Source organism: Etheostoma cragini, chromosome 7 (assembly GCF_013103735.1).
Source record: "Etheostoma cragini isolate CJK2018 chromosome 7, CSU_Ecrag_1.0, whole genome shotgun sequence".
Taxonomy (NCBI): Eukaryota; Metazoa; Chordata; class Actinopteri; order Perciformes; family Percidae; genus Etheostoma; species Etheostoma cragini.
The window spans coordinates 16,298,633-16,323,877 of record NC_048413.1 but is presented as its reverse complement, the minus strand read 5'-3'; the positions used below and the strand labels follow the sequence as shown (position 1 = coordinate 16,323,877).

Below are 25,245 nucleotides of genomic sequence, written 5' to 3'. Positions count from 1 at the left end.
AACAGCTCACTCTTCAGTTATCTCAAAATTGTTAAGATTTTGAATCTTAACAATATATATATATATATATATGGCATATATGGTTTTTGGACATCTATTGGGTTTAATGTGTTGACATGTGAGATGTTTCCCTGGGATATTTTCACCTGTAAATTGTGTAATTACTTTACTTACCTACAAACTATATACAAAATACAATAAAAGAATACTATGATATGGCAGGTAGCCATATTAAAATATGAAAAGAATGCTATTTTCAGCTTTAAATGAAGTTATGGCTGGATGGGGATACATGATAGTATTGCTCAACCTATCTTTGACAGCTAATTGTGCAACTCCTCTGTTTGACACTGCCTTTTCAGAATTGATCCAATCAAAACAGCGGATAGGTGAACCAGAATAGAAGATCAGCCAATCACAGCGGCTGCTCTCTGCATAGAGCGTTACGACTGGCTATGTCCTACAACTCGCAGACACAATTTGTGCGATCATTACACTGTATCATGTTGGCTAGGGAGTTGCAAGGCAATATTTGATGTTAAATATTCCGGTCCATTTTAGCAAAATTTTGTTAGTTTTTATTTAGTTTTGATAATTTTTCTGCTGCTGTACAGGGGGAAGTCAAAGCTTTAAATGTGCTCCGTGTTTTCAAAGCCCGAAATAATCGCCAGGAGGACTACTGTTTTGTTGATGTCATCCGCGGCAGAGCTGTAGCGACCTTCAGTTTTTAGACAAGACCAAGATAAACAAAGACTGGTTTTGACGTGTTTTTTTCCGCCTTCGTTTTGTTTTTATTTTTGCCAGACACGAGCAACGAGGATGGGACTTTTGCTGCATTGTGTCCTGCTGTTATTTGTTTCCACTTTCACGGCCAGTTTAGATGTTCAGCAGGGATCCGAACCCTTCGGACACTCGGTTTTTTTGAAGCGTTCAAACACTGGCAACAGAGCTGCGAACATCGTAAAGAGGTCTCTGCCTGCCTGGCTGGCTGCATCACCGGGTCACAATATAAAACGAAGAAGCACCGAGCAGGGCGACTCCTGCAAAGCTCTTCAAGGATCTGACACCAAGTTAGCAGGCAACACCCACAGTGTGAGTTACCAGCTATAAGGTCTTCTTACTCTTCGCACGTCTGACAATTAAACGAGCCTATGATGCGCAGGTGCTAACCAGTTGCACGAGAATAGGCCTAATCAGCTACACAGTGCCCTCAGAAAACTAGATGGGTTGTTTTCCATTCATCTTTAAGCCCTAAAGCCCGGGATAAAAGTAGATGGGCCTATTGCACTGTAGATTTATTTCTCTGCTGTAAAACAAAAACATGACTGAAGAGTCAGTCATGTCTTTTCCTACACATTTCCCCAACATCAAACAGGCCTTAAAAGTGACTACCACTGCCATGTATATTTCTTCATTTGGTGCTGTGAAATAAGGTGTAGTGAAACAGTAACACCTGCTATTTCCTCATGCTTTAAGACATACATACATACATACATACATACATACATACATACATACATATATACAGGCTCCACTGACTCACTACCAGACTGGTTCAACTTCTCAAATGCTCTACTAATGGCCTTGTCCTATATGCTGTTTGTCTCGAGGATGCAGTAGCTGTGTTCTGTAGGCCTATTTGAGGATCCCACTGCTTGAATCTGCCTGAATGTTGACAGGGTAATTTGCCCAGTGGGATCCATGTGACTGGCTGTGTGGTAGTTATTTTGTAATTGAAAGCTGAGTTTGTGTGGTAGTGAAAGCAGTTAGCAAGCAGGGAGTCTGTTAAGATAGAGAAAGCCTACAGTGTTAGGTTTTTACGTCTACTTAAATCCTTGATAGGAGTGTAGACTATTTGGTCTCACCAGATGTGTAATGGAGTTCACTGTTTTAGCAGAGACTTTATCCAGGAAGTAAACACGTCCAAATTATTGCAGCTTAACCATGCAATGCTTTCCTCAAAACAAACAGGAGGCTGACCTCAGTAGAGTCCTGTGCTGCTTATTTGCCTAGCTCCTCATTGCCATGTGATCAACTTTGCATTGCAGTCTTTGTATACTGGTAATCTAAAGTTGACTGAATTCCTTGAGGCTCAGCTTCGCCATTCTCCTTGAGGTAACGGTTGCAGGCCCCGACGTTACTGGAGCTGCTGGTAGAGACCTGCCTAAGACAGTTTGCAAATTTTCACATGGTTGAATAACAATGGGCCACTGAATGGGTTTTTCAGGAATCAACTTTTCTATCAGGGAGCTGGACTCTCTGATAATGAAAGCAAACGTCTTTTGCTAGAGCCACACTGCTCAATTGAGAGGATTCGCACAAACTATTGTCAGAGTGAAAGTCTGACCTCCTTTTTGACATCAGCGTTGAAGGTGGCATTAAGTAGCTGCATTCAGAAGTATGGTGTGGTGAGAGGAAACACGGTGCCAGTCAAAACAAAAATACATTGTGGAGGCTAAATTACCAAATAGGGTTTGACTGCAGTTTATACTTCATCCTTTCTATTTAGTAATACCGCTCAACTGGTGATTATTATTAGGTTTGTATTTAATGTATTTTAAATGTTTTCTCAGTATACCTTCAATGACCTGAGTGGATCAGTGTCGCTGGCCTGGGTTGGAGATGGAACAGGGGTGAGTGTTATTTTCTCACTTGTCTCTCATACAGTGTTGTCTCTTTCTGATGTGAGTAGGACGAACTTGGCTTGATTTTTCAGTGAACTGCATCTGCATGAAAGTGACAGGGTAGTCTGCCTGCAAAGAATCTTGAAGATTACATAAAGAGTTGCCTCACACCAGGGTCTCATTCACATTAGGTAATGTTCTATGCTTCACTTTCCTCAAGCTGAACCTTCTTTTCTTGGCAGGTCATCCTGGCTTTGACAACTTTTCAGGTGCCCTTCTTCATGATAAAACTGGGGCAGTCCAAACTCTATCGAAGGTAAGACTTATGATCTCACCTGTTGGAAAAAAACACCATAGTTTGTATTAAATTTGCATTTAATGCAGCTTTTACTATTTGGTCTGCCAGTGAAAACTACGGGAAGACATTCCAGGATGTGACCAACCTAATCAACAACACCTTCATCAGATCAGAGTTTGGCATTGCCATCGGCAAATCTGGGAAAGTAAGTCATTCTGCAATGCCTGCTGTAAAGAACCTTCATCATCTTGTATAGTTCGATCAGTCTGAATTTTGGACTCTGGCTTGTAGGTGATCCTGACTGGAGAAGTGTCTGGAGGTCCTGGGTCTCGGATATTTGTCTCGGACGACTTTGGAGAGACATTCACCCCACGGGACCTGCCCTTTAACCCCCTGATGCAGATCACATACAACCCTGACAATTCCAATGTGCTGCTGGTCCTCAGCAACAGCGTAAGTAGTAAATGTAACCGTGCTAAATATTTTGTTTGGAAAGTCATTATTTTGGATGTAAGTTAGCTTGTCTATACACATTTCAAAGATCTAGGACTGTTGTGTGTGTGTGTGTGTGTATCTCAGATTAGTAATGAGGAAATCTGTCAATAATTTAGGAGGCTAAGCTACTTTAATCATGGCCTGTTGTAAAACAGGCCAACAAGTTTAAGACTCTTAGGTGAATCATTTGTTTGCACAGAGTACACATATTAACATGGCTTTGGTGTTTATGGGCAGCTCCAGTATACCAAGATCTGTGTGACCTGTGTAAACAGGGGCATCATTGCAGTTGATACACGAGTTCATTATCTAATCTTTTTTTTTCCATCTGTCGTTAGTATGAACTGTGGCTGTCTGAAGATTTTGGCAGCAACTGGAAAAAGATCCACGACACGGTGTGTCTTGTGAAATGGTAAGAGACAAAACAAACTTTGTCAGGTGCTTAGTGAAAAAACAGTAATGGTATTCAATAACCCCAAGTGTCTGTGTATCAGGGAAATATTCTATACTTGGAAATTAGGGATGAGTGTAAGAAAGCCATTCTTATTGGTCTGGTGTGCAGCAAAGATCTTTCTAAGGGAAATGGTATCTGTTTTCTAGTCTTTGTTCTTTCAACAAGCTAATTATTACAGGTAGTTGAAGACACTGGAGTTCTACCTTTCTTTACTGTTTTGGTGTTATTTGTATCAATATGCGATATCCTTGGATAACCTTAGACAAGCATGTCCCTAGATTTTCTCACATAGACTTTTATTGTTGCGCTGCCCTTGTTAAATATGCAGTAAAACTGCATTGCAGTGTAGTCAGTGGCTGTTTGCCTAGCGTTGTCTTGATCAAGTCCTCGCTACACTCTTGTGGTTTTAGAGGCACTTCCTGGTATGTATCACTTGGTAACCTTGGCAGCTCTGAATATCTTTTAGGCTGTGTTTTCAAGCTTACTGTACTTGAGCAAACTGTATGTCTTTCTTTCATAACTACGCCAAAGACATTGATCTGAACAGGCTCAAGGAAAATGGGTCATTTTAATCTGGGGCAGGAGTTTTTTGAAGACAAAGCACAACACTCAAAAGACAGTAAATATTTAGAAAGGGCAGGGCTGGATGCTGGTTGCATTTGAGAGGCCATGTCATGTCATGCTTACCTCTATAATGAAGCAAAACCCATTATAGGAATAGATGGAAAGTGCACAAAAATACATTAATAATGATAATAAAATAAATGTATATACTTTCCAATCTGCTTCTAGGGGGAGGAAAAATACCATCTTCTTTACAGCCAACCAGAATGGATCCTGCAGTAAGTGATCCCTTTAACCTAAAATGAAAATTTAGCATGTGTACCTTTTGCCTACATGTAGATTACTGATGAGCAGCGCATTGATTACATTGCTTTCCATTGAATTTTTATTTGGTTGAATAAAAAACATTTTAAATTCCATGGGAAAAACCCATGGGAAATATCACAGGATTACATTCCACTGGAATTGTATTTTACATGATTTAATGTCACACACACATTGATTGGTCAAAAATGATGGTTTCAGCAAAGGTTTAAGTGTATCTGAACCGGAATCGAACAATTCTCACTCCTGCCCACTACAGAAGGTTCACTTCAGTGATCTGGACTCCACCTAGTGGTACATAATTAACACTTAGCCAACTGTAGGAAGACCAGCTGTCATCTCTCTGTGTCACACTTGTACATTTTCATAATTTTGTTGTCTGTTGTCTTATTTTTTATTTATTTTTAGCTGATCGCGGAATGCTGGAACTGAAGAGGTCGACGGACTATGGTAAAACCATTAAGACTGTCGCCAATAAGATCTACTCATTTGGCCTGGGTGGACGCTTCCTCTTTGCCTCTGTAATGACAGGCAAGGTCAGTACACAGTATGTGCATATCACTAGTAGATACAGAAACATGACCAGGCATCCAGAGGGAAAATATCAATTATTTAAACCTTTTATGTTTCCAAGAAAAAGCTTCAGTCTACTCAATTTGAAATACAGTAGGCACTGGTGAGGTGAAATATGTCGTGTTGAACCTCTTGATTGTTTTCATGGCAGGGACTTTCAAAAATTAGTATCAGAAAAATATTTTTTGTAGTATAGGGATATATTTCGACTGAATTCCACGTCATGAGGAATACTTCTGCATATGTGAGTTGTATAAAGCCTTTTTTTGGCTATAAAGGGATATCAGTTGAGTCAGCGTTGGTTGGGCTGAAGTCTACAAGTAACACTTCTAGAAAAAAAAATTAGGGCTAGGGAGTCAAAAACAAAGCGATCTTACCAGACGTCTGTACCCTGCTCCTCGTCTCTGCTTGAGGCTAGCAACTCAAGGCTACATTAGCTGCTTCTGGCCCAACACACCTAAATCTCCAGCCAAAGTGTCTGTGGTTGAATTGAATTGTGGGTAATGCAGGCTCCAGGTTTTTACAAGGAAGAAAAAAATGTGCAATAGAAAATCTGTTATTTTTGGTTCTGCTGCATTGATCTTTATACTTTTTTTTAAACTATCCATACAGTGTCATAAGAGTGCAAGATAAATGGGTCGACTACTTTTTAATTATCACAACTGATGGGGAAATGTTCATAGAAAACAACAACTGACCAAATTACCTTAAATGATTAGACCCAGCATGTAGGAATAGTTGCTATACGTGCGCTCCAAGGCGATCTCATGTGGATAATTGTTAAACTCAAAACACATAGCTCTCACGACACAATGTCTTTTGTTTTCCTTTGCCTGGTTTTGTAAATGCAAGCTAATTTGCATGGGGGTCTAACCCTCCAAACTGCTCTTTTTTTCTCATTATTTCCTCTTTATTTTTTTGCTTTCTTAATTTCTGTCATTCTCGCTGCTTTTCTATTTTGCCCGCCTCTTTCTCTGCAGGGCACTTTGAGGATGATCTATGTGTCAGTGGACCAGGGTGAGACATGGAACATGGCCCAGCTGCCCCCTGTTGGTCACGAGCAGTTCTACTCCATCCTGGGAGCGAACGATGACATGGTCTTCATGCATGTCGACGAGCCAGGAGGTCAGTTCATCAAAAAACTAAAAATCTTACCTGTTTGCAGTAATAGTACTTAAGAGTCGGGGACAGTGTGTTTTGCATGTGTAGAGAATGTAATGCAATCTTTTTAATTGCATGTATTTTTGGCCATGTGGAGAACTTTCGCCTTAAAAACTCCATATATTTTATTATTTTAAGTAACCATTTCTGAAACTCTGCATCTGAATTTTCTCTCCAGTATGTGTGAACTAATTTGTTTCTTTTCTATGTCAACAGATACCGGATTTGGCACCATTTATGTGTCGGATGACAGGGGCACTGTGTACTCCAAATCATTGGAGCGCCACCTTTACACCACCACGAATGGCGATACAGACTTCACTAATGTCACCTCCCTGCGAGGAGTTTTTATCACCAGTGTCCTGGCAGAAGGTAGCTCCATTCATGTGTTTGTGCTTAGATAAAGGAATAACAACACATGCCTGTGCTCAAATTACCCCCAGTAAAACATACACATAACTTCTCCATTACATACCGGAGTGAGGGTGTGAAGTCAATATTTAATTAGCTGTTCAGTGTTAGATTAGCTGTTTTTCTGATACAGCTTGAGAAATACCACATCACCAGCTAAATCTCCAATCCATCGTGTCCACTGCTCACTGTATATTCTTTTTAAAATATCCTCTGTTTTTCTCTTTATATTTCAACCTACTCTTTTTCTTACCTCCACTCTTCTACACGACCATTCTGTGGTTACATGATGATTGCCAAGGCTTACTCCAGCTTGCTTGTTATTTCGGGGAACTGAATTTAAGCTTTATTTAAATACATTGTTTTTTTGATGGGAGAATCGGCTAAATGCTTAAGGCTATGTTTACACTTGGCCGGCTATTAAAAATAACATTGTGCACAGCTGTCAGTTTTCAGAAAAGTGTTAGGTTACATGTACCTGTGTATGTGTGTGTGTGTATATATGCCGCCAAGAGCTTGCCAAACGTGTAGGTGGCAGTGTAACGATAAGCTCAAGCCCACGTTAGCCAATCAGAATCCCCAAAATAGCAACAACAGCATCAAATCACTTCCTTTCTCTTCTCTTCTCTTCCTCCCTTCAGCGGCTGCCTAAACCTCAGCTTGTCTCAGTTCGCATGCAAACGTGCAAACAAAGATTTCCCAAATCTCCACTCTGACGGGAGTTTTTAGAGAGAATCGTTTTCAGAGGCGAATTCTCCGTTTGTGTGTAAACGAAGGGAAATGTCTCAGTTTTTCTAAATAACCATGTAGGTCTAAACAGGGCCTAAGACTGGCTGTAAATATAATGTCTTGCTGTTCCAGATAATTCGGTGCAGTCTGTGGTGTCCTTTGATCAGGGAGGGGAATGGGTTCCCCTGCGGAAACCTGACAACACCAAATGTGATGCCACAGCCAAAGACCCAGACAAGGTAAGAAGAGGAAACTGGTGTGTCTGGAAACCTAAAGTTGGATTGCAGTGCCAAAAAGGACAAACTGTATATTTATCGTGGCAGTATTAGTTTTTTCTCATGTCATGTTTTTCCCAACTTTTACAGTGTTGGTACAATAAACAGTCAGATACCAAATGCCGCTTGTGTTTGTGTCCATAGTGCAGTCTCCACATCCACGCAGCCTACAGTATTGCTATGAAACTGAACGTCCCCATGCTGCCTCTGACTGAACCAAACGCTGTGGGTCTCATCTTGGCTCATGGTAATTCTCAGTTCAGAGTTATAATACCAATTTTATTTTTTTGTGAAATGATTTTGCCATCTGACTGTTTCTGTGTATTTTAAAAGGGAGTGTTGGTGATGCCATCTCAGTGATGAAGCCTGATGTGTATGTGTCTGATGATGGGGGTTACACCTGGATGAAGGCCCTTGACGGGCCCCATTACTACGCCATTCTGGACTCTGGAGGGCTGCTGGTTGCTGTGGAGAAAAACCCCACCCAACCTATCAACAAGATCAAGTGAGTTACAGTCAGAGAAGGTGTTTGTATTTGCTGAGGCTTGGAGTCTTTTTCTTTTTCTTATGTGATTTAATTTATCTGAATTTAATGGAAATTGCATGCTATACAACTCCCTCTCACATATTATGGCTTTACTTTAAAGTTGATTGGGGTTATGCTAATGTTTGATCATGCTGCAATGTCCTGACAGATTTTCTACTGATGAAGGACAGTGCTGGGGTACTTACACCTTCACCAAAGAGCCCATCTACTTTACTGGGCTGGCATCAGAGCCGGGAGCTCGATCCATGAATGTCAGTGTGTGGGGCTACAGAGACTCCCTGCTCAGCCAGTACTGGATCTCCATCACCATTGACTTCAGGGATCTTCTCACCAGAGACTGTGAGTGACATGAGAATATGTTTGATACAACAGACGTTAATGCATTTGCGTGAAAGTGAGGATGATTTATCACTTTTTGGTGGTCTCTTTGAGATTATATGTAAAAAGTGAACATTGATGTACGTAGGTGATCACAAGGACTACGTGCAGTGGTTGGCCCACTCTGATGACCTCAGTGACCCCAATGATGGTTGCATGCTGGGCTACAAAGAGAAGTTTCTGCGTCTCAGGAAAGACGCTGTTTGCTGGAACGGACGAGATTATCAGGTCAACACCCAGCCAACCCCGTGTCTGTGCACCCTGGATGACTTCCTGTGGTAAGACATTTCTTGTGTCCCAAATCCAAACAACATACTATTGATATACAGCATATGCTACATGCCAAATGTCATAGTATAGTGTTTTACAGTAAGTATACAAAATAATTAATTTAACCACTTCTAACAGGAAGTGATGCAATGTTGGACGTTGAACTCCAACTTCACAAATGGGAAACAAAATATATGTAGCAGTCTCACCACTATAAACAACTTACACAATTTTATATTTCCATCATTGAGCAGCTCTTCTATTGCTTTTTGTTTAGTGTTTAGCATGCAGTTCTGTCTGCTTTGAGTATACTCGTCACTTGTGCTGAGAGAGCCGCTGAGATAGGGACTGCTCACTGGCTGTGATAGCTTTTTATTAAATTTAAAATGACTGGTGTAAAGGTCCTCTCTGTGAAGCTCATTCAAATGTGATTAACTTCAAAATCTGACATGGCGGTGTTTGTTCAAAATGGATTCACTTTAAAAACAATAAATGGAGCAACTTGAGGAAGAGTCCACATTGAACATGCCTAATATGTATTGAATAGTAGTGTGAAAGTTTCCTAGATTGGATTTTCCCTTCAACTAAAAATTGACTGTGAAAATACTGAGCCAAACGATTTGTCATTTACAGACACTAGAGTAAAAGTAGGCTATTTCTTCCACGCTTGCTTACCATCCTGGCATCTTCCGATCCTTTGCAGTGATTTTGGATACTACCGTCAAGAAAACAGCTCGGAGTGTGTGGAGCAGCCGGACCTGAAAGGCAAAGTGCTTGAGTTCTGTCTGCACGGCAATGAGGAACAACTGCAGACCAGTGGGTAAGTGGATGTGTTGACCCTTTCCTTTGATCCAGGATGTCACACCATTTGCTTGTCGCTTAGCTTCAACTTCTCTGTAATTGTGTAGTAAATATAAATATTAAAGCAGATACTGTGTAAAACACATATGGAACAAAGCCAACACCACTGCCACGTTTTCTGGTGGATAGAGTGACGGAGAATTTCTCTTTTTTTCGGAGGAGACAAGTGATGAAGTAATTGTCATGCAGATGTCAGTCAGAGATAGCAGATGAGGGTGAAAGTGAGTCCCGTGTTTTCAATGAGGAAGAGTCAATGTCGCCCGTAAAAGCAAAGGACATTTTTGTAAATTGTGTTTGCTGCACTGCACACAGACTGACTTAACAATAGTAAATGACAAATTGTTACCCAGATGGTCATGAAAATCCAGTATGTGCAATAGGTAGGGTAGGCTGTTGCAGCATTACAGCTTAATTTATGTGTAGGTAATTGTGATCATGAATACATTTGCATAAGTTAAGACTTTGTATAATAACTGTGAACAATTATAAACTGATTCATATTTGAACAAGAGAAGTACACAGTTTTTTTTGTCACAGTTGCAAACCTCTAACTAACTGTCATACACTCTTTGTGTGTGCCTTTGGTCCACAGCTATAGGAAAATCCCTGGAGATAAATGTGAGGGAGGAAAGATGCCCGAGCGTAAAGAGATAGACCTCAGTAAGAGGTGTGTGAGTGACCTGGTGGGCCCTGAACTTCTGGTCAGTACCGCTTCCTGCTTCTGAAAAATGTTGAATATGGATTTATCCGTGCTGTATGTTTGCCTACAGTATATCCACTTTTACCTACTTTTGTTGTCTGCTGTTTTGTTTTTTACAGATAGACAGTCGCTCCTCCAAGTCTGTACCCATTGTGATAATGGTCATCTTTGTCATGCTGCTGATCATTGCAGCCGGAGTTGTCTTCATCAAGAAATATGTCTGTGGTGGCAGGTTAGTTTCCACAAATAGTCCAGTTCATAACCCAAACCTGTCTAGAAGAGTAAATGTCTAGGTGTTAAATGTGTTTTCCAGATGATTTTAAGTACACTGACAGTATTTTGAATGTGTCCGACAGGTTCTTGGTTCACAGGTACTCGGTGCTGCAGCAGCATGTTGAGGACAATGCTGTTGACGGGATGGACGACCCTTTGGAGACCAACCACACGCAAAATGGCAAGATAGAGTTTCACGACGACTCAGATGAGGTACAGTGGATACCTTTTACTCACTCATAACCTGGGCTAAGATAAACACATCGGTATCAGGTTTTTCTTCTAAGACTGGGCCATTGTTTAGGAGTGGAACAAATAGCATGTGGTGGATTTTTAAAGCTTGCTGCTTGCTTGATGTTATGTAGATAGGTAGTTAGTTAGACACAGTAAACAACAAAACCACGGGGCGACATCTAGCTCACCCAATAATGTGTGCCACACCAAATGATCTGAAACACACCTTGATGCTGAAGAAAAATATCTTGAACCACTGTTGTTAACAACAAAAACAGAGGATAATTTAGTTGGTTGATTCAGTATAATTGCTAAATCGACCCTACAAATTGTGTTTTTTTTTTTTCTTGGGTTTATTGGTGAAATAGAAAGAAAACCTTTTGCATGTCATGGGCTTAATTTCTCAACCTATTAAACAATAACAAAAAGTGACAAAGCCGCTTCTAATGTACAGTCCCACCACATGCTGTGATTGATGAATGTGTCTTTAATAGGTAGTCAACGTGCAGAAGGGAGGACTGCAACAGATCCTTGGCATTTCTCTACTGCAATTTGTGGTTATTTAGTAGTCGACATATCCACTGATACCAAAATAGCTCTGATAAGCTAAAATAGCTGATTCATCGCCCTGGACAATTTCTGTCACATGTCATTTTTTGACAAAAGTGAAACTGTTTGAATACCATAGAAATTGTCCAATGTAAGGGTGAGTCAGAGCAATGTAGCTTATATCAGAACATGGTTTGATGTTATTGCTGCAAAGTTATGACCTAAACATGAATTCACCTACAACAAGGCCACTTGAGAAACCGAGTCAGGCACATCAGGAAACATAACAAAATGGTTTCTTGTTTGCTCACCTATGGTGGTTCTGGCTTCATTGGCATGCTATTTTCTTGTCTTTAAACAGGACCTGCTCGAATAGCAGGCACAACCTGTCGTACAACTGAGCAACAGGTTCACCCTGTGGCCGGCCGCTGCTCCTGTAACTCTTGTCTCCAGCTCCTTCTTCCTTTCACCTTCTAGTATGAGGTTTGGCCTCAGCTACCAAAAGAAGAGTCTGCATCACTCTGCTGTCATCTATGAAGTATAATGAATGTACGGAGGCTTTCTGTGACTAATGCCACAGTTGAGGAGGAGGAAGGAGGGGTTGTAGTGTTGTGCTTCAGCTATTGATTATGTTGATTGAGTTCAAGTCTCCAACTTATTAATTTAGGAAACAAAGTACTGACGCAGTAGTTTGAACTGCTGACAAAGGCAGACTTATGGGTTCTGACACCAAGCTAGTTGTAGAAATCCACCACCATTGCATTACGGGTCCTGCCTCTCCCATCACCCGGTGGTGCTCCTGGAAATACTTCTCCCTTCTGTTGAAGATCTTTGACCTTTTTTTTCCCATGCACTTGTACGTAAACTTATTTTTCTTTGCCATTTTCGACTTGGTATCGATTTAGTTGGTTTTGAAAAAGATTGCTGTTGGTAGCTTGTTAATAACTCTCTTAAACCACTTCCCTACTTTTTATCAAAATATTTGTTGGTCAAAATCTGTGCCCCAGACGGCCAAGAGAATGTAAATGTGTTATTTTCAGCCTCCCGATTTGTGAAATCTCCTATTGTAATCTATATTTGGAATACAATCCAGAATACTTTGACTTTGTGGCATTTAGAACCACGGTTGAAGTAATAAGACGTAAATTGAAGTTTCCATTTGTATTAGTTTTTATAGCAATAACAATGTTTAGATTCATTATGTTGTCAATGCACATTAAGTAATCCTATTGGCACAATATCTCTCACGCATCCAGTTTTGTCCAGTTGTTTTATGGATGGAAATGTCATTGCGTGAAACATTATACGCATCAATGTATAGGGTGGTAAAGTGTGTCTGTTTCAAGACAGGATTTGTTCCAAAATGTTTGTCTGCAGTTCTAACTGCCTAAAGCACAATGTCCCTTGTAAGCTTGGTTTGTAGATCAACATTTTTCCTAAATGTGACCTAAAGATTAACGTGATAAGACTGTAATAATCACTGTAGTCTTATACAAGTCATGTTTATAACCATTTGAGCAGTTTTTGTACTTTTAATGAACTTTTAACTTGTGTAACAAATTGTGGTTTGAAGATGTTCTGAAACAATAAGGGTTTAATAGTAAATATCTACAGATATTTTTACATCAAATTCAGATAACTGAGTACATTGATGTGATTCGGCAATAGAAGAATAGAAGCAATAAGTAAAAATAATTAAATCATGTAACTGTGGCATAATTAACACTGAAGCCTGTAAGAGATAACAGACATGGCTGTTGTTGGTTATTGAAAGGTTCTTATTTCACAGTGAACTGCTGTTATTTCTCTTTCATCATCTTGATACTGCTGTTTTGCTGACTTTAACCGGATTGGCCAGAGCCTTTCAACAGATCTGTCCTCTCTATCACGTCGTCTTACCAGTTATTTTCCCCCCCTCTTTTAAGCATTTGTTGCACAATTATTTCTCTGCCTTGTTAGATAAATGTCTTTCCTACAGGTTTTTATTTATTTGTGACTTGCAGGTTCAGAGTGCAGTAAATTGGACGTGGTTACATAAGTGCCTGGTGTAGGATATGATGTGAGGCTCTCCCAATGTGTAGCCGGCATCTATGTACTGATAATATTTATACCAGCTGATGTGTAACCAATTCCATCAATTTTGTCAGTGACACACCGAAGTTGCACTTGTTGCCTAAGAGGAATCCTTGAGCAGTGACAGACGTGTTTCATACGAGCTCCCATTGAACTGCATGTTAACTTCCTCTCCTAAATCAAGAGCTTTGTAAAAAAAAAAAAAAATAGTCTACAATAACCTGGTTATCCTCTGTTTCATGACTTGGCACAATACAGAAGTTAGAGTGAAACTATGGAAAAAGTGGACACAGGGTTATGTAGCAGATATACACTGGAAGACACTTGGCGATTTCTTTTATGATGGTTTATTGTATTAAGTGAAGGTAACATTTTTCTTAAATTAATAATTGTGATGGTTCTGTAAATATACAAGGTAACATTTGTATCTGCTATGTTTCTTCTGTATATTTGAGGCAATTTTCTTTGGGTTTGCAAATAAATTCATGTTCCTCTATTTGTCAGCCAATTCATATTTTACAGCTCTGAAAAAAAGTGTTTAGAAAGAGATCCGTTACCTAAAACATATTATGGTTGTAGAATGGCTGCTGCGAGCAGGTTTAGATCCTCTTTAACTAAAGTTTAATTTGTGTCAGTAATTATCTGTTACAACCTGAACATCACACAGGGTTAGCCAGTAGTACAACACAGGTAATCTTCAGATTCTATACAAAAAGCCGCCCTCTACATCAAAGAAGTCATTCCCAACTTGCACAACAGGGTAAGGCTTTTCCATTTCCATAAACTCTTCAAGTTCTTCTTCTGTGAACAGCCGTCCATCCCAGCTCTCCTCGTCTTCTATTTCCTCCTCTGTGGGATTTGTGTTATAAGTGCTGTCCTCTTTTGACCTTGTCACATGGACATCTTTACTAATACCAGCTCTGAAGTGTGTGGACAGAAGAGTAACCGGGGCAGAACTCTTAGCCAGAAATCCAGAGCCTTCACCTTGAAGCATCAAAGTCTTGTCAGCCACAGGTACCATTGCATCTTCACTACTTCCAGATAGGAGTATGGCTGGGGTGTGGTTTCCAGGCAGCTTCAGCCCGTCCTGCCCTGTCCCGACACCTGCAGGCAGCACCTGCTGACCCAGTCCAGCCATTACTTTGGCATCCTGCTGGACTTTTCTATCAGGAGCGGGGACAAACGTGCTCCTCAGGACTCTTAGGATGACATCAGGGGTGACAGAGTAGCCCTCAGCCAGACGATTTACTGTCCACTCATCTGGCTGCTCTTGCTTCAGATATCTGAAAAGTAACAAGTTAAGCATCAATTATACAATTAGCTAGAAGACAGGAAAAGCAAGCCTATTACATGGGTGAGTGGTTAAACTGAGATAACAAAGCTATTTACCTGATCTGCTTAATAGCATCCCAGGTAAGCTTCCTCTGTGGAGCTCCTGGTGTAGTCATCTGCCTTCTCAGTATATGATATTTCACATTCTTCTGCCCCTTTCTTGCCTCACTGAAAAACATGGAAGGTGGCTAATTTTCACATTGATTGTAAAGACAGCACACACAAAGCATCGGACATTATTGTATACACTAGAATAATGTTTACTTACTCAACCAAGGCCTGGAGCTTGTCTTCTACCTCCTCTGCATCCTGCAGGTCAGGTTGATCATCAGGCATTTCGTCGCTGTATCTTGGAGCACTGTTTGATACTCTGTCTCTGTGCACATGGCTCTGTCTCTTCCGTGCATTGCTGGCTCCTCTGCTCGCAAATCGGCAGCTGTTAATAGAAACTGAGGGCATTAATGACAGATCACCAAGCCTGGAGAGGAAGGAGAGGACCTGCAGAGATCGGGCCATGCTATAACAGGCAGCGTGCCCTCTATTTTTGAGCCTGTATCATGAACTTGTTTTGCCAAAAAGGAAGTTTACACGCAGTCAGACACAAGTTACCGGGCACTAACGCACGTGCAAGAGTCAAACTGTTTACTGACAGACCCTATTCAGACCATGCTTGTTGTCACTAAGCCTACTTCTGAAACTCGTGGATGAACTTCCGCAAACATGACTCTCAAACGGTACGCGAGTACTGAGAGCCCTATATGTTTTCCTAGGATGGCGAAGGCATGTCCCGCATCCATGTCACTCCCTGAATGTTTCTTCCGTTAATGTTAAGAAAGCCAACTCAATTATTTTCCATTTCATGTGGAGAAATAAAACCCAACGAATTACATTTTGCTAAAGAGTAGCGTTTGTGTTTGTGAATGATGCTATATAAGATAATGGTAACGTGTTGGAATATAGATATAGCTATTGTAAATTATTTAAACTGTATAGAGAAATACAACAAGAACTTTTACGCAATAGTCTACCTAAATTATTACAGTTAATTCAAAGCATATTGTTATGCAAGAATAATACCCTTACCAAATTTACCAAATATAGTTATTAATGATTAGAAATTCTTTGATTGTACTTTATTTGGGCGGGTCATGTCTTCGCCATCCTAGGAAAAATAAATTGGCGTTTGGTGTGCGATGTAAGTCAGTCATGGATGTATACTGCCCACTATCGGAATGGAGGTGCAATTCTTTGCTAAGTGGACCTGAACGGATCAAAGAAGCGCAATACGTATTACCCATTACATGATATAATGTCCACTTGTGCCATTTAATTTCCAAATAATTGAATAAATAGACCTAATAGTATGAATAATTTATCCCAAGGAAGCTGTCATAGAATTTTTTTTTTTACAAAATCGCGACATCTGACGGGCGCCAAGGGCTCTGCACCTATGCACCCTACTCTGTCCCTGTATTCATGTGTCACGCAGCTGCGCCGTCCTCACAGGCGCCGTTGTTTCATTTGCGCCATTTTGTCCGCTCACTTTGTTGATTGGGCTTTAGCGAGCTGTACTAGAGCCAATCAGAGGGAAACCGGACAGCGAAGACAAGGTAAGGGAGAACCGATTGAAGGCATTGGTAGTTGTCAGCACGGATTGGTTTGCCATGGACCAACCAAATTACTAACCAAGCTAAATGCAGAAAAATCGAATGACAGTTTGATTTCAACCGCTGCGTCCCAAGCTGCAAAAAAACTCCTTGTTGTTCTCAGTGTTGGTTCTTGTGGGGAAACATGATTTCTGGTGGTCGACACGCCTTAGCTAACGTTAGCTAAAATATCAAATCTTAGACAAAGGGGTGGTTGATAAAGACCACAAGCTGCATAGCAAATTATTTCTAGCTATTTTAACGTTAACGTCATAATAAACAATCGACATAGGGACAAACGATAGCTATTTACCTGTAACTAGCAAGTCTCCCTTAACGTTATGCTTTCTAGTATTTGTCACGCTTTTCAGCTAGCTATCTGACGCTAGCTTTGTTAGCTCCCACGGCAATATCCTCGTTGAAACCCTCCATGTAGAAAACCACCGTAGAAGCTAGCTTATGTCACCCAGGATTCATATATCACCTCCAAATTTCAGACGATATTTGACATATAGCTAGCTAGCTTATTACATATGTTTTCCTGGTAAATTAAGCTGATGGGCCTCTGGCTGCTAAAGTTACATATCGGTAGAAAATATATTGGGCTTTTTATGAATGATCCAGAAGGTTGTAGGCTAATGCACTTTAACAAATACATAACTAACATTTCTAACGGAATATAGCTTATAATGTGTGCCTTTCTTTTGTCCCCAGAGCAGGTTGTGACAATAAACTATGGAGCAGTACACAACTGCCACTACTACTACTGGGGAGCAAATAGTTGTGCAGACTTCCAATGGACAGATCCAACAGCAGGTAAGCTCAGGATTTACTTTAAATTTTTGGTTTTGAGGTAGAAAAAAAGTCTGGAATGCATAGGCATACCATCAACAATTAAACCCTCTTAAGATCACAGGTAACATTTACCCAGAATCAAAGCGCTCCAGTGGAATCCAGATCCAATATTTTTTCCTGATAATTACTTGTCTGAGACTGTATTGTCCTGTATTATCCTGCCTTGCCTGCAGACACAGGGCACAGTGACGGCTGTGCAGTTGCAAACAGAAGCGCCAGTGGTGACTGCCTCAGGCCAGCAGGTGCAGACACTCCAGGTAGTGGTGTCACCGCCGCCGCCCTGTGACAAAGTCACGACAGTGTTACAGCCTACAAGTTTGCATGCTACGACCAGGGCTGTTTTTCATGACCCAGCTGTGTGCTGTTTGGTTCATCCTCCCTTCCCAGCATGTCTTACAGCTTCCTGAACTGCATGTTCCTCAGCACAGTGTAATGTGTGTCAGCCTCAGGTTTCCGCTTGTGCTCTCATGACTACTGTTTGTCTCTTGCTTGTGTAAGCAAGTTATTCAAGTTAGACATTGTTCTTCCCAACAAGGACGAAAGCAATTTGGAGAAAAAAAAGTGTCTTGTGAATGTGTTTTCTAGTTAGCAGAAGCACCACCATTCAGAGTCATTACTGGCTGTCCCGTTTTATTATCTAGCGATATATTTTTGTTATTGCTACTAGTTTAGAAATGACTGAATGAACATTTTTAACACTAATATGATTTCCCCCAACCTACCTATGGTCCCCCAGTGGCTAGAAATGGCGAAAGGTGTAAACTGAGCCTTGGGTATCCTGCACTGCCTTTGAGAAAGTAGGCTTGTTTGAGATGAACTGCTCCTCGCCTGTAAAGTGGACGAGAGCAGGCGGCAACAGCTGGGGACAGTGACAAAAATCCGCTCACAAGTTGGACAGATTACATCCGTTCTCAGCAGCTTTCAGGCTGAAACAGAAGTGAAGGAAACACTGTGGTCAGATTCCAATTTAGTAAAATAAATCAGACCTATATATCAGCTTGTACATAAGTCTCCAGTTGTTTTTATTACAGCAGAGTAGATGTTCGGGATCAAGTCGGACACAAATCTAACTGGCATGCAATAGGCGGCGATTGCTGGTGATCGATTCTGTGCACACCTGGATCATCTCCAACGGGCCTAAGAAAAGCTCAGATGGGCTGATCTGGACTCTCGCCCCTTATGAGGTCATAAGGTCACCTCCCCTTTCTCTGCTTTGCCTGCCCAGAGAATTTCACCCATCCATGAGAGAGAGAGAGAGATTATGGCTTTCAAACCCCAGCCTCCCCAGCCTCCACTTTGCCCCCGCCGCCCCTCCCCCTTTCTCCTCAAAAACTACAGACACCAAAATGGCACACACTAAGGAAAGCTTATTGTGGGACTGGCTCTAGTGGCTGTAATTCTGCATCAAAGCTGAATTTTGTGACAGAGACTTCAGATACTGTATTAAAGGACCACTAAGATCTGTATAAAAGCATCCAAAGAGCACCATGGCATTGGACCTTTAAGTATTTCAAGTTGAACTGAACTTCATGTAACTTTTAGTTCAGCAGCAGTAGGCCTTATATTAATCATTTTTTTTGCTTAGAATTAATATCACTATTCTCTACCACAATTTCTTTGACCATGACAAAACAAAACAATTTGTCAGTACCAAAGATAGATTTGGCACCTATAGAATGTTGCACATCACCACACCAAGCCTGTAAACATAGAGGCTTCAATGAAGCGAAGAGCATTGCAGCGCTTGGGAGCTCTTTAAAACCTATTTAATACAGTCTGTGTTTAAAACCTTACAGAAGAAAGTAATAGCGTTTGTGATGCATTTGGCTCGTAAAATTAAATGAGAATCAAAGTCATTAAAAAAAAAAAATCTAAATTGTGAACAGGGTGAATCGAGATCATGATTTTATAATGATTAATCATGCAGGCCTAAGCAGCATTATTTCAGTATACAAAACCACTGAATATGGAGGGCTTCTATTTTGCAATTGGAGCCCAACTTCATGACACAAACTGTTGGGAATATACTGTACATGTAGGCTACAGTTTGTACTTACTATGGAACTGGTTGGTTTCACATTTGTATACTCCCAAACAGAAATTACTCAAATCATCAATTGTTTTTGTATCCATGATGTGGTATGCTGGATGTTCCTGATTTGACACCATTTGCTTGCAGTCTTGTGAGTGACACGTAAGTGATGTTGAGATAGCAAACACTGCCAGTGGTACTGTAACATCTTTCTGTATCTCTCTGAAGGTCCAAGGACAGCCTCTGATGGTCCAGGTGAGTGGTGGGCAGCTCATCACATCATCAGGACAACCCATAATGGTGCAGGCTATGTCGGGGGGTCAGGGTCAAACCATCATGCAGGTCCCTGTATCTGGAGCACAGGGGCTACAGCAGGTAAGAGAAAAGGCTCTGTTTACTAGATAAGATTCAAATTGTCCAACATTATGTTTTCCATGTTGCTGTTGACAAATGGATACCAATAGGGTTATTCCAATTCACAAGGTCCCGATGAATTTACATTTTCAATTTGATATCAGTCACTCAGATTATGGAAATTTCAGTTAAAATACCAATTTAGCCTTGATATTAAAAACGTCATTGTTCATGTCTACATTAAGAATTTACCCCCCAAAAGAATTGTGGCAAGTTATACATTCATGGTGAATACGCATACATTAAAAGATTGATTTGAGGATTTTATTAATCAATATCAGATCATTCAAAGATTGATTTTAGTTGGAGGATCGATTATTTAATCCCAGCCCTACTTGTTAAGGTTAACTAAACATCCCGTCTTTTTAAGCAGCTCAACACAAAACCATGAACCTTGTGCGTTACAGCAACATACACACTGTACAATTACATGGGTCAGCTAACTGTAATGATTTAATTGTGTTAAACCTCACATGTGGGAAAATAAAGGCTCACGAAAACCCAAAACATTCCCTTCTATTAAGGGGGTTAAAAACAGAGTGACACAAAAATAAAATGTGTGAGAGAAACTATAAATATGGCTTGTTAGAGGCTATGTGCGACGCAAGGCATATGCCCAAACGGGAGTTGCGTGGCCGATGCATGTTGCAATCGTTCCCCTGTGTTCATAACAGTCAAAGCATGCAGCTGAATTTCCCACTCTGGGTTAAAATAATGTGCTGTGACCCCAAGTTAACTCAGCGGGGCTCAGTTGATTCCTGATTTCAAAGACTACAGAGAAGCCAAGGGCCAAAATCACAGAACGCATGTGCATTAATCACGTGTCAAAATAATGTGTGCCGTGAATTTTCTGGTACTGTTATCAGTATCGGACCAATGTAAATGAGACAAGACCGGGTTGTTCCTGAATATGTGTGTTGTGCCATGTGTAGATCCAGCTGGTGCAGCCGGGTCAGATACAGCTGCAGGGGGGTCAGACTCTTCAGCTCCAGGGCCAGCAGGGTCAGCCCCAACAGATCATCATCCAGCAGCCCCAGACAGCCATCACTGCTGGACAGAACCAGGTTTTAAATTGTGATCAGTTCATTGACACATCCATGTACTCAAATTATTATTAATACGTTTACTGAGTGTCTTCTCTCCTTACTTGTGTCTGCATAGGGGCAGCAGATCAGCTTGCAGGGCCAACAGGTGGCACAGACAGCTGACGGACAGACCATTGTATACCAGCCCGTCAATGCAGATGGTACCATCCTGCAGCAGGGTAAACTACTTTTTTTTGTGCTTCCTGCTTTGTAGATTTTATAAATGCGAGCACTGTTGAGTTGTCATTTTTCACATAAACTGTGATGCTAATCCGTTTACAGGAATGATCACAATTCCAGCTGCCAGCCTGGCAGGTGCCCAGATTGTACAGGCAGGGGGTGCCAACACCAACACTACTAACAGCGGCCAAGGCACTGTGACCGTGACCCTGCCCGTCTCGGGCAACATGGTCAATGCAGGTGGAATGGTCATGGTAAGACCTTGTGTTGAGGTATCAAACATCTTATTACCTTTCTTTTTTTAAATCTAGTCTTACGCGGTGTGGTGGAGGTCACTTAAAGCAACATTGCTTAATATTGGGATTCTTTGCGATTTGACGCCCCTGCAGTTTCGGAGTGTAATTCACTTATACACAGCTGACATAAATATATATTGTTAAAATTATTTTAAATCATAAAATTGTATTGCAATGTCCAAAAAAATACAGTGGATGAACTGGAAAAATGCTAAATTGTGAAATACATTGTTATCAAGGTATAAAATGCACTATATCGGGATAGAATATTTTGGCTGTTATCTTTGCCTCTGCCATGATGTGCATAGAGGCTGCTAAATCCAGTTTCATTCTAAACTACAGCGGTCCAAAGATCCGGTACGTGCTGTGTAAACATCAACGCTCTCTTGGTGCTCGGAGCTCTCAGTCATGGCAAGAAAGGTGAACTGAGCTAACTAACTGACGGCAGTTACGTTAGCACTATTTCATCAACAAGTAGGCTAAAGTTTTCTATTCATCAGGAAACTTTGTAAATCATAGAGAGTCAAGGAGAGGATCCCAGGGCCCATCAGAGGGAAAAACAGAAAACAGTTTTGTTATAAAATATGATCCAGTTTCACTAAAACCAGTGTTATTGTCAAACAAAGCTTTACACACTTCTCCCTGGAAATCATACTTACTCACCAAATAACATCTGACGATCTGGGCTCAGGGTAGGAATGACAGAGGAACCATTGTCCCTATTACAAGTCATCAAAGTGATTTTGAACTGTTATTTTAGTGTAAAGTAGTTGCGCAATATTTCTTTGAGAGCACCAAATTCAGTATTTCAATCAATAAATTTGCCTTTTTAAGCCATTAACTAGAAATGTGGTAGTAATGTACTTTTATTTTAGTGGAATTAAATTTTGACCATAAAGAATACATTAATTATTTGCTGTTTCTTAATTCTGTTGTCTGAATTGGTCAATTTTGTTGAAAAGCTTACAAAATTAACATTTGAAAATTTTAACTTTAGTTTTGTTAAACCGAGCCATTCAATTTACTGTACATTACTGTTAATTTAAAGCCCCTAACACTATTGTCCACCCACATTGGTATTTTCACTTATTTTGCCTGAATAGACGTCTTCTTATGACTGGATGGGCGTTAACAGACTGTTTGATTGACATCTCCCTCACCTCTGCTGCACTTGATAGGGCGAGACAGCTCACACCTTTATGATTCTTATTAGTTCAGCATTTCTGGTGACCTCATGCAATTCCCAGCATAACTCCACCCAGCGTCAGCCTGTAGAAAAGGACTATGACTAAGGAATGACTGAAAGCACCTGTATTTGCACAGTAACTTTTCGTTTGCGGCAGCATGCTGATATACATGTATGCTTTCCACGCCAGAGACTCAAAACATTGTGTCCCTGTTTGTGTCCCTCTATAAGATGGTGCCTGGAGGTGGTGCAGTTCCCACAATGCAGCGTATTCCGCTGCCAGGGGCTGAGATGCTCGAGGAGGAACCTCTGTATGTTAATGCCAAACAGTACCACCGCATCCTGAAGCGTAGACAGGCCCGTGCCAAGCTGGAGGCTGAGGGCAAGATCCCCAAGGAAAGGAGGGTAAGACGATAGCGCTCATTATCTTACACCACACAAACAGGCACTTTAAACTTCTCTTTCTCACTACCTGCTAAATGCAAGTGGACATGTTTTAAGCCCTTGTTCCTTTCTCCGCCAGCTACTCAGTTATTTTGTTTATCCATGATTTTATTTTGGGGTTTTGGTGAGAGCCAAAATGAAGAGCGGACAGCTGCATGAGGCTGGGATTGACTCTAGCCCCCTGTGTACCTGTAAAGGATAAGAGGTCATTGATGATGGCAGTAGAAAATCATATTTCACTGGGCTTGAGTCCAACTCGCTGCCCTTTCCTGCATGTCAATCCCTCTCTCTCCCCTTTCCTATCTTAACCTGCCTTGTTGATTAAAGGCCGAAAATGCAAAACAAATAGGTGGCACGATGTAATTACAATGTCAAACTGTCCAATACTATACATACACTTTCACTCTAGCAGAAATACCTACACGAGTCTCGCCACCGTCACGCTATGCAGCGCAAGCGAGGAGATGGAGGACGTTTCTTTTCACCTAAGGACAAGGAGGAAATGGCTTTGGCTCTGGCACAGGTAAGAATCTGTGTGCAAAAAAAACAACACCCACATAAGCACTCAGTAATGAAAAATATATACTGACTCAAGCCTGTAAATGTTTTTTTTTTTTTTTGTAACGAGTTAGGTATCACTTTGTTTGAATAGGTGATATCTCATATCTCTGATTTTGGAATAAAACCCATCATAAGTTATTGTGGTAATCTCACTGATGCTTCTTCTTCTTCCAGCAACAGCAGGAGGTAGCCCAGGCAGCAGCAGATGAGACTGTGGCTCAGATGATCCGAGTCTCATAGCACTTCTGTCTGTGAACTCTACCCTGCCTGAGACTCTTCACCCCAGCTAACCTGATCTGCCATCATAAAGTACACCAAACTACAGCACCTCAACTGGGTTTCATCTGTTATCTCTTCTCTCCTTTACTGGTCTTCCAGGGAGCGGACCATGTGGTTGCTGAGTCTGTGGACTTTTCTTGTCTTCTCTGAAAGGGAAGATGCTTTTACCCTCAGTTGATCTGGTTTAGCGCTGGCGACCAGCTTTTAATTTTCACAAGTAATTGTTTATACAATAATGATGCATGGTGTTATGAGTTACCAGGACTAGTCACTCAGAGCAAATATCAGCTGTGAATCCACGTCAGACCCTGGTCTGTTAAAAAGAAAAGAATGTGTCTCCAGTGGATACTTGTTGCTTTAAAAATGTTTTGTAAATGGTACAGATTTTTCCCCCCCCCAGAGACACTCATGATGCATTGGTGTCATATGTTTTATGTGATGCCCTGTATTTTGACATTTCATTTTTTTTCAACCCATGTACTGTCGGGGTTGGACTCAGCATCATAAGTCCAACTTGTGTCCACTGAGCAAAAACTGAAATGTGAAGCTAATGTGAAGATATTGTACAGAAATTCTTTTCTTCCCCTCTGTGTATTGGATGTACTTACTAATTTGCCCAATTTTGTGGATGCATTATATACAATCTTGTGTTTACACATAGTGTTTGTAGGCAGAAAATGACTGTTTCATTACATTACAAATTCTATCCCTGTAGTTAATTCTTCATTGGTCAGTCCGATGAAGTGTCTTGTTTTTTGATGTAGATAATAGATTTTTTTGCAATGTTATTTTATTTTTTTTATAATGGGAAAAAGATTGGAAATTCATAAAACCTTTGTCAATTAAATTTTATTAAGTGACTCAAGGTTGTTGTTTGTCTTTTCATCATTCAAGATATCTAATTAGTCCTAGCCATTGGGAATTGTAGTACATGCTTTTGAGTAGTTTAATCAATAACAATGTATCATGTTTCATAAATTGATCATATAGTTTGTATGTATAACCTTAATAAGTTTGGCTGTCAAAAAATGCACTGGAGTAAAAACGTTTATATTTACCCTTGAAATATAGTGGGATAGAAGTATAAAGTAGCATCAAATGGAAATGCAAGAGTAAGTACAAAATGGTTCTTAAGTGCACAA

The 25,245-nt window shown here is 40.7% G+C and overlaps 3 protein-coding genes across 11 annotated transcripts; 2 read left to right on the top strand and 1 right to left on the bottom strand.

The window, feature by feature from the left end:
* Positions 1–465: 465 nt before the first annotated feature.
* Positions 466–14,070, top strand: sort1b (sortilin 1b). The gene is made up of 20 exons (XM_034878000.1): positions 466–1,092; positions 2,574–2,633; positions 2,867–2,940; positions 3,031–3,127; positions 3,214–3,375; positions 3,756–3,829; positions 4,664–4,713; positions 5,168–5,295; positions 6,313–6,457; positions 6,710–6,865; positions 7,766–7,872; positions 8,053–8,155; positions 8,242–8,413; positions 8,604–8,794; positions 8,922–9,111; positions 9,807–9,923; positions 10,557–10,665; positions 10,784–10,896; positions 11,021–11,150; positions 12,082–14,070. Exons 1-20 carry the CDS (start codon positions 820–822, stop codon positions 12,094–12,096), a joined length of 2,466 nt encoding a protein of 821 aa, XP_034733891.1. The 5' UTR covers positions 466–819; the 3' UTR covers positions 12,097–14,070.
* A 54-nt stretch (positions 14,071–14,124) lies between these two features.
* Positions 14,125–15,864, bottom strand: ngrn (neugrin, neurite outgrowth associated). Its single transcript, XM_034878005.1, has 3 exons — positions 15,394–15,864; positions 15,183–15,293; positions 14,125–15,076 (listed from the first exon to the last, which is right to left on the bottom strand). The coding sequence occupies exons 1-3, from the start codon at positions 15,639–15,641 to the stop codon at positions 14,491–14,493; spliced, it is 945 nt and encodes a 314-aa protein (XP_034733896.1). The 5' UTR covers positions 15,642–15,864; the 3' UTR covers positions 14,125–14,490.
* Positions 15,865–16,541: 677 nt separating this feature from the next.
* nfyal (nuclear transcription factor Y, alpha, like) lies at positions 16,542–24,776 on the top strand. 9 transcript variants are annotated; one of them, XM_034877340.1, is made up of 10 exons: positions 16,542–16,735; positions 17,486–17,587; positions 17,800–17,883; positions 19,887–20,033; positions 21,005–21,136; positions 21,234–21,336; positions 21,440–21,609; positions 23,051–23,224; positions 23,673–23,786; positions 23,999–24,776. In XM_034877340.1, the coding sequence occupies exons 2-10, from the start codon at positions 17,507–17,509 to the stop codon at positions 24,062–24,064; spliced, it is 1,071 nt and encodes a 356-aa protein (XP_034733231.1). In that variant the 5' UTR covers positions 16,542–16,735; positions 17,486–17,506; the 3' UTR covers positions 24,065–24,776. The 9 variants fall into 9 exon arrangements, with proteins under 9 accessions (XP_034733231.1, XP_034733230.1, XP_034733239.1 ...); XM_034877339.1 differs by having other exon boundaries at positions 17,800–17,886; XM_034877348.1 differs by lacking the exon at positions 17,800–17,883 and having other exon boundaries at positions 21,440–21,591; positions 23,676–23,786.
* Positions 24,777–25,245: the final 469 nt, after the last annotated feature.